Raw genomic sequence first — 17,419 nt, forward strand, 5'->3', positions numbered from 1 at the left:
TTCCTGGGATTTTATGGACCCCGGTCATCACGCACACACCACCCGGTTGACTACAAACATCAACAAAACAAACTAAACACTAAAGGAAGGCAAGGTGTGCAGAATGGAATGACCTGGATTTGTTAGCTTATGTTGTTGGGAGAAGTTGCGTGAGCAAAAACCAAATTCAAAATGACTTCTGTAGAATTTACTTCTGAAGATATTGACCTTTGTGAGAAGTTTATTCAAGAAATTTTGAGGACAATAGACCAAAATGGATCTTGTCAATTAAAATCATTTTGTTTTTGCATGACATATGCTGAATTGGAAGGGGAAGTACTGGATGTTTTGAGCAGATTCCTCCATGAACAGTATGTACAGTTTAATGATTGTTTGATTGCCTAGTAGACTTTTATTTTAGCAGGACATATTCCTAGACACATGTAACTACTAACAACTAGCCACTAGCTATGTTTGCTGTTAGTCGAAGAAAACTGTTAAACAAGGGATCCTGGTTTCTAATTTCTCTTGTCAATTGCAGTATTCATATAGATGGATTCCAGTGTGATGCCATTAGCTTCAGTTTTAGCAGTAAACTCCTTGACTCTGATAGCATTTGCATGGCAGGAAAAAAGATACTAGGATTTAGTTAATAGAGGTCTTTTCCTGCGGATTTCTTCACATGCAAACATCAGGTTATAAACTATTATAGAATGTAGATTAAATGCTTGTACCTGTGAATGTTTTCTTTAAATTTATTTAAAGTCCTAAGAATGCCTTTGTGTTGTGAAATGGACTTGAACTTGTGAACTAATTACTTTGTTTCACCTAGCATCCCCATCTTTTTTCCTGCCAAACTAATGTCAAAGTTGAAATGGGATACATCTATATATACCTAGATTGCAGGATTCCAAGGTTTAGCGGTTTATCCGGGTGATTGACTGTAGTCAGCTAGCTAAGCCATAATCTCTGAAAATATTTTCAATCTTTCTCTAGACTCCTATTGAAGTATTATTATAAGCAAATTTTTTTATTTGATGTTATAATTTCAGAATGCAGTATAGGCGCTTTATGACTGCAGGAACAGCTGGATTTTAGGGGTCAATTAGAAATAAATATTTTCGCAAGAAATATTTTAATGGATTTGTAATTTTTATGCATGAGGGAGTAAATTACATGTATTCTTTTTAAGGCCACAAAAACCACACATGCTTTCGGGTGAGTTCTGTGTTTTAAAAAAAAGTCAAAATTACACACAATAAGCCTACAATCATTTGAAATTGAATTAAATTCCTTTTTGACATCAGGACATCTAGCCTTACATCCTAAAAGTTTTATTGGAAAATAAAATGACAGAAAAGTGCAGGAGTTAGAAAGTTCAAATTTTATTTGAAAAATCTATATTTGTACGGTATATATATCAAAAATAAACATGCCACTGTGAAAACAATTTATGGGTAGTTCTAATTTCACAAATTTTACAAAAAGCTCAATGAGTTTTAAACTTTTATTCAAATTTATTTTTGTGATTAGTACTTTTTGTCATGGTTGATAAAGATTTAATTTTGCATAGTCAAACGTCACAAGTAAATATGTTGTCTCTAGTCAAAGATATGTTTCGTTTTTTGCTTTATACCACTCTCAATTTTATTTATCCGCATACAGGTTGCTAGACTAATTGCTGTATTATGTAATGTTGGTTTTAGCATTCAGACAGAGAGACAAAGTTATAAAAACAACAGAAAATCAAGTGGGCTGTTTTATTATTTTTGTCCAGTAAGACCGTGTAAACAAAGAGAATGATGAATTTGTAAGGAGCACATTAAAGGAGATGTTACAGCAATAAGGCAATCTTTAATTTGGTGATCAGTTTATAAAAAAAATGTTTCATTTGCCACAGCAGACATATTATTTAAATGGGGGTATTGTTGAACGGATATAAGTGGCAGCATCTAAAGGGGGATTTTCACGACGCGAATTGAGCAGGGAATTCGAGGGCGAATTGTATCTGAGCATGCGCAGTTCGATGCAAAATCAAAAAAACAAAACTGCGCATGCACAGTCAATTCGCCGTTGAATTCACTGTTCAATTCGCTTCGTGAATATCCCCCTTAAGAGCCCCTATCCTTACACAGTAGTATACATTATCAACATTTTTCACCTTGGGGTCACATCAAGTAATATTTTTAACAACAAGTGTGCTCATAAGGAATAAGGTTTTAATTTAAAACATTATCGACATGTGTGGACAGGAATACACGTCTGAAATAAATCTCTTATCTGTAGTTGCTTGGCGACCTGGATTAAGATTATTTTCTGAGCAGCAACAGGTTTAGCAAATTTTAAATGTCATAACAATCTGCTCTATTAATAGAAATTACTCTTGTACATGTTTTTTTTAGAAATTGTCCACAAATTTTTATATCAACGCTGTTGTATATGGTTTCATCGCGATTTCTGCAAACAGATTTAAAATCGTTTTTACTAGTGCGACAGGAAAATGATATAAAGGGTAAGTATATTTCTAAACATAAATATAAAGTGTGAAATGTAAGTTAATCAAAAGTTGTATAGCTTTCGAAAAATCGTTGACATATATTAGTTTTTTTTTGTTTTTGTTTGGGGAAAACAGCCATTGACCTGAAAAATCAGACACTTTGCAAACTTAAAAAAATATTTATTTTTGTTTTTAATGTCTTTGTCAGTTATTTGTCTTTTTTTTTGCATTGGAAAAGTTATGAACCTTACCAATGCAAGAAATAAAAGACAACTTTAAAATTAAGTTCTTTTTATTTGTTTATAGTAAGTCAATGTATGTCCTTCACCTAACTTCTTTGTTCACTTAATATATTGAATACATCACTTTTTTTAGTTTGGGTCTTGTAATTTTATCATATCTTTAGAATATGATGGTGCCAATGTCACAAAGGCACTGGCAGAGACTTTCAGAGAAGTCTGTGAAGAAATTAAAACAAAATTGTCGTCACTAAAACTGCAGAAAAACAAACAGTGTTGCCATGTTAGCATACATTCAATTAAAAACAGAAGGCGTAAAATGGAAGATAGGCATATATGTTATGAAGACCTTAATGGACTTCTCAAAACGACACAGGTACAATATGCATTATGCTTTTATTCTATTCTTTTTTATTTTAAACTTTTAGTATACAACCATTATACTATGGTGATCACGTTCCTCGAATGCACAGGAATTCATATTTTAATTTTATGTGGTCACCATGCATACCTACCGTAAGAATGTCAAGTCTTATAGTGACCGTTGATGTTTCTTGATGTTTGCAGAAAAAAGAATTTTTTTGCAACTGATGTAATAAAGTGTACTTGTGGTTTTCTGTAATTGACAGAATTTATTTTTTTGGTTAACCAAATGCAAGAAATATTTAATTAAAAGTCATTACTAACCCAGTTGGTTACAGTTCTATGTACTACTTCTGTAAAATTATTTTTGTTAGCACATTTTTAAATCTCCCTCTCTCTATCTCTCTACCTTTCTCTCCACAGTTCACATGTTGCCAGTCATTATTTGCAGTATTTGATGGTCATGGTGGCACAGATGCTGCAAATTATGCAGCTTCACAGTTTGTCTGTAAACTTAAAGCAACAGAAAATTTAACAGCAGATCCTGCAAATGCCATCAAGGAAGCCATTTTGAAAACAGATTCGGATTTCATGCTAAAAGCAAAGCGTGAAGTAAGTATGCGTAATTTGATTAGTGTGTTGCCATGGAAATATGCATTGCGGGCATTACAATGTCATCTGTTTTATGTTAATTAGGAGGTATGTATGTAATGCAGTGGTCCATTGATTACTTTCTTATTAAGCGGTTACTATGAGACCATTGTCCAAGTTATGGAAACTGTTTATTAAACTTTGAACTAATCCTATTGATTTAAAAACAGCACAGCGGATATACAACACATAGTAATTACTGTAGTAACTACGAAAAAGCATTGCCTTATTTTTGTACCCATGACAACAACCCTTCATTTTTTCATAGAAACATTAAAGTGGTTAGCAAAACAGCTTTAAAATAGATTACAAAAAATGTTGTTTTTGCGCTCCTATCACCTTGGCAACATGTCGGCAACTTAATTAGCTATGTCTACTTCTCTGAACCCAATCAATCCATTAATTAATCTTCTCCAGACTGTTTATATTGTTTGTATAATTTTTGGTTATATTTTTTAAAATTATTTTCTTTGCGTATTTTTACCAAACTTTTTTTTTTAAAAAAAAACTTGATTTGCTAAAAAATCCCATTCTTTGCATTTGAAATACACTGTAAGAAAGTATGTCATGGTGAGGCTGCACGGAAATTAATATAAATGAATCAACTTAGCGCTTGCTAAGAGTATACAAATGAAAACTATTATGGAATAATCTATCCTTAGAGGCTGAGAAGTGGCACAACTGCAGTATTGGTGCTTATCCAGGACAAAAAATTGATAGTTTCATGGTTGGGCGATTCACAAGTGGTGTTATGTAAAGCTGGACAAGCTATTCAATTGATGGAAGCGCACAAACCTGACCGACAGGTAGGTAATGATGTTTTTGGGGGTACCGGTGTCATGGTTCATTATTTGTTTTCGGTACGGAAAAATTCTAACCGCGACCGAATCAAAACAAGCAGTCCTGCAGTAAAAAACGAACCTATCTGTTTGGTATTTTGCATTAAAAAATAAATTATTACTGACGCAAATTTCATTTCTACAGCCTCAAAATTTCTACAGCTATACTATGCGTGTGTATCCGGCTTCATTCCTAACTTGCTTCATGGCTTGCTAAAGCCGTATGTTAATAAAACCGATGCATTTTATATCCCCATTGATGTGCATAAGCAGCGCAAGTGCGAATGTTTTGTAGAATGTCACAGTTTGTTTTTATGTTCATGCTAAGCATAAACAACCCATATTCGGGGACGGTCAGCAAAAAAATAGGAAAACCAAAGAAAGGTCTGATTTAGTCACAAATATCGAGATTCTGTTGTTCTGCTAAAAAACTACATCTTGCAACATCAATCTCGAGACTTTTATTCCATTTTTGTTGCAACAGGATGAACGAGAGAGAATTGAAGCGCTTGGTGGTTGTGTGGTATTTTTCGGTGGATGGAGGGTGAACGGTTCACTGTCTGTATCAAGAGCTATCGGTGACTATGAACAACGCCCATTTATTACCAGTGAGCCGGATGTGGAAGAATATGAAATGGAAGGTACGAAACTTTCGTCAATTGGCTGAGCTAAAATTAAATATACCGAAAAGTTTTACTTTTAGCTTTATTTTTACTGCATAGATTTCGCTAACTTGAATTTATTTCGAAACTAATAATATGATAGTTTACTTGTCGAGTGGTTATGTAAACTGTTTGTTGGGTTTTTTTCCTTGTTTGTTTGTTTGTTTTTTACTACGCAAGCTTTCTTTATAGGCGATGAAGAATTTCTGATATTGGCTTGCGATGGACTATGGGATACGGTGGAACCGTTAAAAGCCGTTCAAAAGGTGCAGCAATGTATTAAAGATGGTACCCGCGACCAGGCAGCAGAAATACTTTCAGACTTAGCTAAAAAGAAAGGCTCTATGGATAACATCACTATTATGGTGGTCTACTTAGATTTTAATGGATCCACGCTTGTACCAGAGGAAACAGTTGAACTAGCATCACAACAAACGACAACCAAAGGAGAAGAACTAGACGAAAAAAACATTGTGGCTAATAATAAAGATTCTACCCTTAATGCTGATATCAACACTCTGGATGATAAATTAAAAGAAAACGCTACTATCTCTGACAAAAACCAAACGACTTAAATGTGAAGCATTACGGTTGCAGAGGTATGGGACGCCGTAAGATAAGTTACTCTGTGGAAGCGCGTTGTGGTGCATGACGAAGCAGTAGAAAGACCGTTTTATGCAAAACTAGGAGCTGCGTCCAGTTCCAAAAGCTCACTGGACGTGAGTAATTTAAATACATGTTGGAAATTCCAACGTCCCGTTTTCCTGGCTATGGTACAAAGTTTCTTAGATGTTTCTGCTTGTTTCTTACTCGTATATTTTGTTTTGTTTTTGTCTCTTAACGACAAATGGTGTGCCAACAATAGCCATGCGAATACCTGTAGTTTTATTTAGAATTTTTTTGTGTGCGCGACACTTTATTGTTTGTTTATCCTGAAATGTTATATTTTTATTATCGGTCTCTGAGCTTATTCTTAAATCCTCGCTACCCTAATGAGATCCTTCCTTTTGCCTCATTTGCCCAACCACTGTCAATTATATTTCTTTGTGTCCACAAAAATCTCTCAATAAAGTTGGTTAACGCAAACTTACTTGTTTGTTATGAAAGAAACCTTAGATTACAAAATTTCGCATTATTTTGCTCGATATCTGCCATTTTTACCACGAAAGCAACTCTATATCTTTATTTAGGTTGTATTTATTTCTATTTATTGTACAATACTAGTGATACAAATTAGTAACTCTTTCTGACAATTTCAGGAAATCAAAATCCCGGGTAATGTAAAGCAGTAGGCGGGTAAAAATCAGGTTTGGTGAAATAAAGAAGGTAGAGTTTGAGCATTTCTTAAAGTAGGAACTGTCTTATCTCCCCGCCCTCGGACCCTTACACCCCCCTCGGCCCCCACTTGCAGTCAAGTACTCGGAGTATCCTGCAAGTCCTTTAAAGTGTTCACTTATGTGTTTCTCCACGAGCTGTGGTTCCCAGTCCGTGAAGACACAGGACTTACCTCAACACGAGGGAAATAAGTTTTTAAGAATTTTTTACTAGGTTTTACTTGACGCCATTTGTAATTATACTGTTTAAGTGTTGTACAAAAGTATATTTTGTAAGAACTACGCATTGTATATGTAAAAGATGCTTATATGAAAAAAAAATAATGTTGACATATACATTGGTTTATGCCCCTAACCCCATTTTGTAGCCCCATTTTACTTATAAAGGTGAGCAGGGAAAATTTATTTAGACCGGTCAACCTGACTTTTTTCTTTTACTTTTTTGTCTGCTAAAATACTGATCATGGAAGAAAGAAGAGTCATGTGCACCTTATATTATTTATTTTGGTTGTTAGAAAAAACAATGTTTAAGGTGTGCACATAAATTTTTAAGGTGTGCAATTAACTTGTAACAACACAGGCTAGCCGAGCTAAGGTATACCAGGCAGGTTCATTTGAGTAAGAAGGATTTTACCAATGATTCTTCGATTTCTCGACCTCTTCCCCCCGGCCTCTAAAATTAGTTTACATTGCGTGGTCATTTTAAACATGCACTTTTTAGTCTAAAATTTACCACGCTAGTCAGTTGACATGTTTATGTGGAAAAATCTAATTTCGCCCAGGTCTGAATCCCAGACAAATCAATTGAGATCTACATAATAAGTAGATCCAGTGGCATTCAGGCATGCGAAGAATTTGTGCTAAAAAACGTGTGAAAAACGTTTTTGATTGATATATTTCAGTATAAAAGTTCCCATTTACGTCGTGTGTACGTACTTATTCAACGTTTTGGTAAGCATCCCAGTATTTTGCTTTGTTGGATAGTTGTCAATTTTTTTTAAAGTTAAAAAATATAGAAAACCTCTGGAAAATTTTGATTTGAAAAAGAACGAATGCGTCGCACACTCACTCTGTTTTAGAATTGTTCATAGAAAACGGGAGTGCGTGGTGGAGGCTCAGCCAAAAAATGTCCATATATGCAAAAGGGAGGCCGTAGTGTTCATCCGTAAGGGGACATCTTTTTTACAGTAAATAAACTTTGTCCCCAGGGTTATTACCTTGTTCACAGTTGCTCTTGTAGAAGAGGCACCCTGTTTAAGGAAAATTAAGAAAGGAGTTCTAACAAACAAAAAAGCGTAATTCCTCAATCTTTGATTGGGAATAAAATGTCAAAAAAAAGAATGAGGGAATACAAACAATAACTCTGCCACGTATTAAGCCGGTTTGTACAATGTTTGATCCGTCAAGGTGCTTTGCAGGTTGGATTCATTCAAATCTGATTTTTAGACTTCCACATGAAGGACAAGTAGCCGCATGCGTAACAAATTCATGAAAGATACTTTTAAGTTCGATTATGTTATGCTGCACTTTTTCGATTTCTTCGTCCAGCTTTTTCTTTTTTTGTTTTAAAATAGCGTGTTCTTCGTTCCTTAAAGAAATAGGACAGAATTTGAAATTAAGAGAGTAAAGTAATGTGTGGCAAAAACTGAGTTACAAACCATCAGGGACCAAACAAGCAAACAAACAAAATATAAGCTACCTCTTTCTTTTTGACGAAATCTTCTTTGTTTTAATATTTTTAGTCTTTTGTAACTCGTTGGGTTTATGTTCACAAATTAATTCAGACATCTGTGAAATTGAGACATTACAGTCAACCATGTCTTTACTATTTCCCTCCATGTTTCTCACACAAGTACGACACCAAACTTTCCTTTTCCAATGTTAACTTTACCACGTTTGTTTATATTGTCAACATTTTTCGAAATGTTAACGTTTAATGCGCCTAATGCCTTTCAATTCGAATGTTTTTGCGTTCGAAAGATGTTTACTTTCTCCTTTGGGATGTGTGGGTTAAACAAGCGCGCCAGAGGGTTGAGAGGCAATACGCGAAGAATAAGCAACAAACAATTTTTTCCTGCTGAAAATGGCGTCGTCGTTGCAGATTTCAGATTCCATACGTGGCGATGATTGCCCATAAACAAAAATAAAATATACATTAAAGGCGGGGGCAAACCAACACTTTTTTCCTATGTTGGATGAAATGTTGGATGAAAAAATGCATGTTGAATGAAGCAAAATTTTAGGTTTGTAGGGCTGCTTTTAAAAACATTCGAACGATAAAGATTTCATTCATTCCTGAAAAACAAAATGGCGGATGGAGGGAGTTCTGCAGTGCTGCTTATGTTGCTGAACGAACTCGTCGATTCAGACGATGAAAAACCAACCTGCGGAAAATCAAGAGAGTGGATAAAGAGGAGGGAACATAATGAATATTTTAGTAATATCTTAAAGAATTGAAGATCGAACACAGATTCGGATTTAGGGAAATGTTTCAGATGCATGTGGAGAATTTCGATTTCCTCATTAATGAAATATATCATATGATATCAAATTAAAAACATTCCATTAAAAAATGTTCGAAATTCGCGTGATTTTTATATGTTGGATGAAAAGTACCACCAAACCAATCCAACATGAAAATTCACGCAACTTAGATAAAGAATTCTTTTGAGCTTGCCGAAAATGTTGGATAAAATGTTTGACGGCGATCAAACTTCATCCAACATCGTCCAACACGATTTTTTTCTTCTCTTTCAAAAATTTCAATTTTTTAAAATTTTTGAAGTGACTCAAACCAGTCCAACATTTCATCCAACATCACAAGAATTGCATGGTTTGCCCCCGCCTTAACACATTGGTGGTGCTGCCACAACACAAGATATTAGCTGCATTACATCCCAATAGCTGAGGTACATAGAAAATTGCAGTCTGCAAGATGCTGGTGGTATGAAACACCAGGGGCAGTTTCATAGGTGTATGCCGATGACTTGGTGTTCTTGTTGAAGAGCAACGGTGTATCTTGACGAACATTTGAATCGGAGAGAGTGTGAGGACAAGATATATGTATCCGGTTGCTGGCTATGCAAAGAGAGCTTGGGGGACCGAGAGTTAGAGGAGACCCATCGAAGATGGTTTTGTTATTCCGATGTATTTAACTCTAAGAATGTGTGCCTAAGTAGCTAGACTTTAAAATGTGTTATGAACTTGTCGTAGCATATCAAAACTATGAATAAACAGTTTTAGCAATGTCAGCTTATTGTGCCAAATATGCTGGTCTGTATTTTTATTTCAATCAGAGAGTTGTAACCTTTGTGTGGAATGGTGAAAATTAAGTACGCAGTGATAAACACTAATGTCATCAACGCTTTTTAAACAGTGTTGAAGTATCATTCTTCCCAGATTATTTTTAAGTCATTTGGGACTTTAATTCTGATATTTATTTTAAAACTAAGATTCACAATATATTGTGTTACAGCGGAGTATTATGTAGGGTATTTAGCCCTATTTAAACCAGGTCATGGGATCAAAATATGTTGGGTTGAGCTTAACCATAGTCTATAGACTATGGGTTAAAACCAACATTCAACTTATAATGACAAGCTCACTTGCTCTGATTTTTTTTTTGATCATGTGGACAGCTTTTAATCACATAATTTCGATAAAAAATTATACTTTTTTCTTTATTATTTGGTCAAAATCTAATAATTTTCACAAAAATACTAATCGCCCTCCTGCAAAATGCCTAAATTCAAAAACTTAGAAAGTATAGCTAATACAAAAAAAATTGTATATCAATTCCATTGCATCAGTCTAAATGCGCCCCACAACAACTTTCAAATCAGAAGTTTTTGTTTTACTTAAGTTAATCATGCCTATATGTCGACTTTAGTTTAACTGACGGTATTTTTGTCCGTCTTTTATTAATCGCTTGACTAGTGTTTGAATGTTTGAGAAAACGTATTTCGTGGAAAAGGGCATGACCACCCGAAAGGCTCCACATACAGTTACCTTGTCCTGTAGTGGCGCCGTAGCTTAGTGGTTATAACTCACGTACCTGTGTGAGAGACTGGGGTTCGATTTCCCTTGATGGCGATTTAATATGGGTGAGTTAATGTTACCATAGCCCCGGGTTGGCGCAAGCCATGTGAGGAAAATTGGGGAGATCCCACAATCCCACAATGTGTGAGCCGTTCGATGTGGCATAGAGTTGTCTGGTAGAGCGCAGACCCTAATTGGGTCTGCGTAGCTCAAAACGAGCATTAAATACTCTAGGACTCCCAATCTAAGCCATGGCCCCTCCTGAAAATAATAAACAGGGTATATCCCTCGATTATAGCTGCTAGCAATGTAGAATATGAACAGCTGCAGCTTATTTCTTAAATTGATTTACAAAAAGAAGAACGCTCAAAAATGAAGGTTCCAAAATAAAAGAAACGTAGTGTGTGCTATTTTAACTGGCTATCTTTTTTTCTCTCCATAGACTCACAATTTTATTCTGATATTAAAAATCAGCATTTACAGAGATATTTAATTATCTTCCAACTTAATTCTCATTTCGATATCGGAAAAAAAATTAGGCGTTGAGATTATTGACTGAAAGAAATGCCTGTAAAACACGGACCAGATTCGCTTAGATGGCTTGACATTTAGTTGACCATATATCATTATTTTGTTGACCATAATTTGAAAGCAATCACTGTGATGTCATATATATCACAATGCACTGTTAATATATATGAGCTTGCATATGCCTGTATATATATATATACATATCATTCACACATAACATATGTAATTCATGCATCATATATATCATCATGTAAAAATCGAATATATGAATCACAACCTCTATCCCAGATGTCTCTTTTTAAATATCGGACGGCGAGATGAGCATGGGAATGAAGTTGAATCGTTGGATATTGCTACATATGAATAATTAAAGGCGCAACCACAGTCTATTTATACACCTTTTTATCGCACGCGCATGCAAAAGGACCCATCAAGTTCCAATCTCGTCCCGAGTGTCTTGTGGCTCCTAAGCTTTTATTACGGAGTGACCAACAATGAATCAGCTTCATCAACGAAGCAATATGCCCCGGAAACGAGGTTATATCAAATCTTATCGCTTGACATGTTGACAGTGATTGCTTATAACAGTTATAAATCAACATTAATACACCTTATGACCTTCACCTAAAAGAATAGTCCGAACAAAGCAAAGATAAGCACTGTTTTTTATTTTCATACTGTAAACTTATTAACCTATTTTAAGCACAAAACAATTTTTTTATTTGTTTTCAATTCTTAATAATGATAATAACACTGACAGCAACGCGTCATTAAAAATGGAGGAGGGAGGAGCGATGTAACGTAGCAACAAGCAGAAGGGAAACACATCACTGTCTCAATAATAATAGCTGTCTTCTTTCCGATTGTCTGTTTGTAACACGAAGTTAGTTCATACTAACGACGCACAAAATAGCGCTGCATGTAAAACGTGTACGAAAAGAATCCCGTTCATTTTTGCATGGATCGAGTTACTTATACTTTATAAAAAAAATTCGGCAAAAGGTTACTAAATTTTTTTGCTAAGTCAGAAATAGTTTTTGCCAATTAACAATGTTTGACAATTTTTTTTACCCGCAAAATTTTTTTGCCAATTAACATTTAATCGATTATTTGTTTAGCCGATTTTATTTTCTTTCCCTTTTTTTCTTTTTAATATATATGAGACCAAAGCAGAAATAAGGACAAGCAGCCTTGTATCGGTATGCACCTATTTTTTTCTACTAAATAACGATTTAAAACTAGTTAGTGACCCGCAGATAAATCCACTGGTTAACCCATCCTAAATGTTCAAATCGAAGAAGAAGAAAAAATAATCTTTGAAATTGACTGATTTACATAGTTTTCATCGTCCTTTGTTGCTTTCATCAAAAGCAAAAAAAAAATGAAAATTCTACCTTTTGTGATCGTTGACGATCTGGAAATTAGTCGGCGAAAAGTGAATAAATTATGTCAAAGTGACTAAATTTTTTGCTGACTTATTGTTTGTGATTTTCTTTTTTGCAAGTAAGGTAGTACCCAACTTTTGTATATATGTCTGTCTGCCTGTCTGTCTAAAATGGCTAATAAATCGCTACTTCCTGCTACAGATGCACAATATAGGGATGAAAAAAATTTATAGACGGATGAAAATATGAATCCCTGAGTGTGACAGAGGGCGAACTCATGTGAATTCTTTTAACACTCGTCCGACTGGTCTATTCATAAAATAGACGAGTTTACGATTTGTCATGTTCGTTTCACCAGCTTCGGTGTGGAAAGCATTGGTTATTGCATGTTTATTGCCGCCATTTTTAGAGCGCGCATTTTCAGGTGTGGCATTTATACGAGAAAGAAATAATACTTATTTTTTTCGTATTAATTTGGGTAAACTTTGTACAGTCGTCAAATCCGGAATTCTCCAATATTAACATCACATCAACCTACCAATATAATATCATAACATATCAAAATAAATTTAACTTCGTTTTGTATATGCAAAGATTTCAACATTGCAGTTTTTCGTCAGGTGTAAAAGTTTCACTGAAATCCTGTGTATAGAAACCTTTAAAAAAAGGCCTGAACCCATATCGCAGGCCCTGGGTTTGATGGTTTTGTATAAAGATAACGTCATCTTTTGATTAAAAGAGTTTAGTACAAGAAAGAAATATATCTTTAATAATAATAATATATCACACTTTACTTCAATAATACAATACTTTATAATACATCTTTATAAAATATCACAAAAACATTTCTAATTCATAAAATTCAAAAAATAAATAAATGTCGCTACACCAACTTAGTGCTTAGTACTTTTTGGACATACAACACGTTTTAAAAACGAAACACGTCAAGTAAAAAAAAAAACATAATAATAAATATGAAAGCATTTGTCAATAAGTTTTTTGAAAGACAATTTTTTTTCGGTTATAAAATTTTTAAATGGTTGTCTGTTTATGTTTGATTAAAGAATGAGTTGGATCCAAAGTGTTCGATCTTTTTATTTCTTGTTCTGGTCGAATTAACTTTTGCATACTTCCAAATGTTCTTTTAAGTATATCTTTCGCCGTGTTTTGCCTTTTTAATTCGTTTTTTGACAAACTTTTACTTCTTTGACTCGATAACCCATCACTGTCACTACTTTCATAACCCATGCTTGATGCTACCGAAGATGACCTTAAAAGCTGACCGACATTGTAGTCTGACCTGGACAAGTTTGTGTCACTCGAGAAATTTGTATTCTGCTGACTCAGCGATTCGGTTGGGTTTGATTTTTGCAGACGATTTTTTCTCGACTTTTTCCTTAAACTTATCCTCGTAAATGCACTTCTCTCAGGTGTGATACTTTCCGGAACAGACTGTTCGGGTATAAACATATTTAACATATTGGTAAATACGATGTCAATATTTTGATTATTTTTGGCACTGCATTCCATAAACATTGAAGACACGTTATTGTTATTAATGCTTTTGACAAGAGCCTCGCCCTCGTGTCGTTCAACCTCTCTTTCATGTTCTAAATCATTTTTATTTCCAATTATTATTATTTTTACATCTTCTGTTTCTGGTTTTAAACGCTTAACTTCGTTAACTGTCTCGATAGCTTCGTCAAACGAACGTCGATCATTTATCGAGTAAACAACGAGAAAAGCGTTCCCTTTCGTAATCGCTAATCGCCGCATTGCCGGAAAATCGCGACAACCGCTAGTGTCGACGATTAAACACACGCACATGTTGCCATTATGATCGATGATATGCGTTAAATGATCTTCGATTGTTGGCCGATATCGATGTGTAAACGTATCGCTTAAAAAACGATTGATAACGGATGTCTTACCAGTGGCTTTACCGCCAAGAAATGCTAATCGATACTCGAAAATATATCCACTTTTTCTAACATTACTTTTAACCATTTTTCCAAGTATAATAAAAAACACGTTATTGTCGCAACTTCAATTTATCGATTTCAATTCCTTTAAAACGTGCTATCAATTTTTAATTTTTCTTTAAAATATGTCGTGCAAGTTTCGTTTGTAAATAAGTAAAACGATTCCACGTCCTCTATGACCTGTACGGTTATCTTATGCGTGTTTCTACTTTGTGTACATTTAAACTAGATAATAGCCCACATGAACAAATATTTATATAGAAATGGCTTTGAAATTTCCGCGGATAACGATTACGCGATAGATTACGTTCTGCTAAAAAAGGAAAGATTTACAAAGTCATTTTTTTGCTTTGTTTTGCCCTAATATAAAATTATTGCTTTTGTCTTGCTTTTTGTGTGTAAACTTACTCAATTTCAATGTGGCATGCGCGCTCCGTTGTAGTGCTCTTTTCAAAACAGAAAAGTTAATCCATTTTTGTTGATCCAGCTGCTATTATATCCATTTTGTTAATTCGCTGCTAATTACTCAATCAGTCACTCCGTGTAGGTGGTCACGTGGTCAGTCATAACACACTGACTCATTACGAAGCAACATGGGTAAAATAAACAAGATCAAGATCCTTTGCGATATTAGATTAGGCATTTTTGTGACTTGGTGTCGAAGTAAGTTGTAAAATAGGTCACTGGTGGTGGAGAGAATGACACGCTTATGGCAGTGACAGTCATCACCATATCACGTGGGTTGGATAGAAAATAGAGAAATTAGATTATATACTTATTTTTATACGTTTTATAAACTTGCGCAAGATTAAGAAATTTAGCAATTAATAGCAAGGCGTTATCCCTCGTAGTGTCTCCGCCATGTTAGGTAGTGTCTCCGGCACCCTGTTTTCCTGCCACTTTTCTTAAGAAATGTTGACAGAGGTGAAAATCGAAGTGGACGTTAAAGTGAAACCTCCGTATGGCGAACATTCCTTCAGAGATCACTCTACAGCAATTACATTTGTTAGAAAAAAATAAAAAAAATACAACTCTCACATAACATCCATTTGAGAAACATTTAAAAGTGGTCCCTTCTCTAAAGTAAAGTCAAAAGTGTCAATTTACATTATTCCAAAAAGTGATCCTTCTATAGCGGCCACACCTCAATATGGATTATATAAGGAAATTCTCTGAGAAAGTCCATAAATTTCAATTAAGACACTGATTTGATATTACTGTATAAAATCTTATCATTCTGTTAATTCCTTTTTAGCAACCTGGATTTTTTAGGGTGACAAAAATAAAAACTTACAGGGATTTTTTGAGCTTGTCTTAATTTCCGCAATGAAAGATAACATGCTTATAATATATTGTAATACATTGTCTTGAGGCTCTTTCTTATCTTAAACCAGCCCCCCCTGGTCTGTACCTAACATCACAGAGCAGATAATATAAATAATGTTGGAAAAAACCTCTATGTAGCGAACAACCTCTCTGCACTGACCACGATGGTTTTTAAGATCTTCCAATAAAGAGACTTACATTGCATACACACAACAAACTGAAAATACTTGAAATGTCCTTATTAATAAAAAAAATATTGACAAATGAGACATCACTTTTAAATATTTTAGCTTTATAACTTTTAAAACAATGTTTTTAGTTGCTATGAAAAGCATAACTTAAGGTTCCCTGTGAAATTGTTGAAAGCGTAAAAAAGTGACATTTCAAACTAATAAAGAAATGTTTACCACAAGTATGGACACAATTACTTAAAACATGAGAACGTGACATCGTGTGGTGAACAATACCGTGTGGTGAACAATAACACCTAAGTTTGCATTACATGTGACGTCATGACGACGTCACAAATGCTAGGTGCGCCTCGTATGATTCAAAAAAAAGTAAGACACCAACTAAAGATAACATTTTAACCATTATTTTCGTATCAATATAACGGACACGTAACAAGGTCTACTATTCAAACCAAGATTAATCTTCCATCTTATCTTTCCGTTTATAAATGATACTACTATCAGTTCAGTGTTGGGAACACTGCTGTCAAAGTTGGTCCTGTTTTCTAAATGTATACATTAGGTAGATACATCGGCATTGTCTACCCAATTTCCCTTATATGGCATGTGTTGACCTGTGGCTGTTGTAAAAACACTCGCTAATTATACCCACACTGTAGACTGCACTATTATTCTTATGCCGAGTGTCCCTTGGTCCCTGAGCTGCTATTAACAAGCCAATCTTCATCGTTAGTATATTAAAAAAGACATTACTTCTGGAATTGATCTTGCTAGACATGGATCTTAGGAGCAACTACTAGGCCATGCGTCACTTTTATCCTATTTTCTACCATTATAAAGGATGCTATAGTGATATTTAGTTTATCAGAATAAATATTTGTTTATCTGATTTACAACAAGCAAATAATCATCAATATTGTAGTTAAGCAGAGAATATCTCACATGATAACCATCGGACAAAAATAAGTTTTATATTTTACCATATTTCAGATATAATTTCCCGCCCTGATAAAGAAAAAGACATAAAATAAGCACAAAATGATACAGTATCAAATTAAGGTCTTGATTGCTTTAACCATTTCAGTACTGAAAAGTCGTGCATTTTCAAAGAAAAGAATTTCTAAGTTTTGCTGCGTCGCCTTACATGGGTAGAGCAGCGCTGAAACCGCTTGATCTTGTAGGACATTAAGTCTACTTTTACAAAAAACCATCTAGAGTGTTCTAAAGACACTAGATTTAGAGATGTTGCTTTTCCAAAATGATAAAGTAGCCCATCCACCCTGCGGATTGGTCGAACTGAAAGGTTAATGTATGTCTTTCTTTTTGTTTTTTCTTCTAAATATGTGCAGGCGTACAATGGTATGTGGAAGCTGCTAGGTCGAATTCTCCATAATAAAAACCG

At 34.6% G+C, this 17,419-nt stretch overlaps 3 protein-coding genes across 3 annotated transcripts; 1 reads left to right on the forward strand and 2 right to left on the reverse strand.

The window, feature by feature from the left end:
- Positions 1–42: 42 nt before the first annotated feature.
- On the forward strand, positions 43–6,900 carry LOC130624272 (protein phosphatase 1E-like). The gene is made up of 7 exons (XM_057439850.1): positions 43–350; positions 2,382–2,491; positions 2,883–3,091; positions 3,502–3,690; positions 4,392–4,535; positions 5,053–5,209; positions 5,423–6,900. Exons 1-7 carry the CDS (start codon positions 172–174, stop codon positions 5,803–5,805), a joined length of 1,371 nt encoding a protein of 456 aa, XP_057295833.1. The 5' UTR covers positions 43–171; the 3' UTR covers positions 5,806–6,900.
- Positions 6,901–7,586: 686 nt separating this feature from the next.
- LOC130624277 (uncharacterized) lies at positions 7,587–9,087 on the reverse strand. Its single transcript, XM_057439854.1, has 2 exons — positions 8,264–9,087; positions 7,587–8,152 (listed from the first exon to the last, which is right to left on the reverse strand). Exons 1-2 carry the CDS (start codon positions 8,401–8,403, stop codon positions 7,990–7,992), a joined length of 303 nt encoding a protein of 100 aa, XP_057295837.1. The 5' UTR covers positions 8,404–9,087; the 3' UTR covers positions 7,587–7,989.
- Positions 9,088–13,283: 4,196 nt separating this feature from the next.
- On the reverse strand, positions 13,284–14,733 carry LOC130624274 (GTP-binding protein Di-Ras2-like). The gene has a single exon (XM_057439852.1). It carries the CDS (start codon positions 14,523–14,525, stop codon positions 13,551–13,553), a length of 975 nt encoding a protein of 324 aa, XP_057295835.1. The 5' UTR covers positions 14,526–14,733; the 3' UTR covers positions 13,284–13,550.
- Positions 14,734–17,419: the final 2,686 nt, after the last annotated feature.

The sequence above is a fragment of the Hydractinia symbiolongicarpus genome, chromosome 13 (genome assembly GCF_029227915.1).
Source record: "Hydractinia symbiolongicarpus strain clone_291-10 chromosome 13, HSymV2.1, whole genome shotgun sequence".
Classification (NCBI taxonomy): domain Eukaryota; kingdom Metazoa; phylum Cnidaria; class Hydrozoa; order Anthoathecata; family Hydractiniidae; genus Hydractinia; species Hydractinia symbiolongicarpus.

Coding starts and splice junctions, on each gene's coding strand:
- LOC130624272 (XM_057439850.1), top strand. CDS start 172: ATGACTTCTGTAGAATTTACTTCTGAAGATATTGACCTTTGTGAGAAG. Junction 351..2,381: donor AGCAGATTCCTCCATGAACA/GTATGTACAGTT, acceptor TGTTTTTTTTAG/AAATTGTCCACAAATTTTTA. Junction 5,210..5,422: donor GGAAGAATATGAAATGGAAG/GTACGAAACTTT, acceptor CTTTCTTTATAG/GCGATGAAGAATTTCTGATA.
- LOC130624277 (XM_057439854.1), bottom strand. CDS start 8,403: ATGGAGGGAAATAGTAAAGACATGGTTGACTGTAATGTCTCAATTTCA. Junction 8,153..8,263: donor ATTTCGTCAAAAAGAAAGAG/GTAGCTTATATT, acceptor TATTTCTTTAAG/GAACGAAGAACACGCTATTT.
- LOC130624274 (XM_057439852.1), bottom strand. CDS start 14,525: ATGGTTAAAAGTAATGTTAGAAAAAGTGGATATATTTTCGAGTATCGA.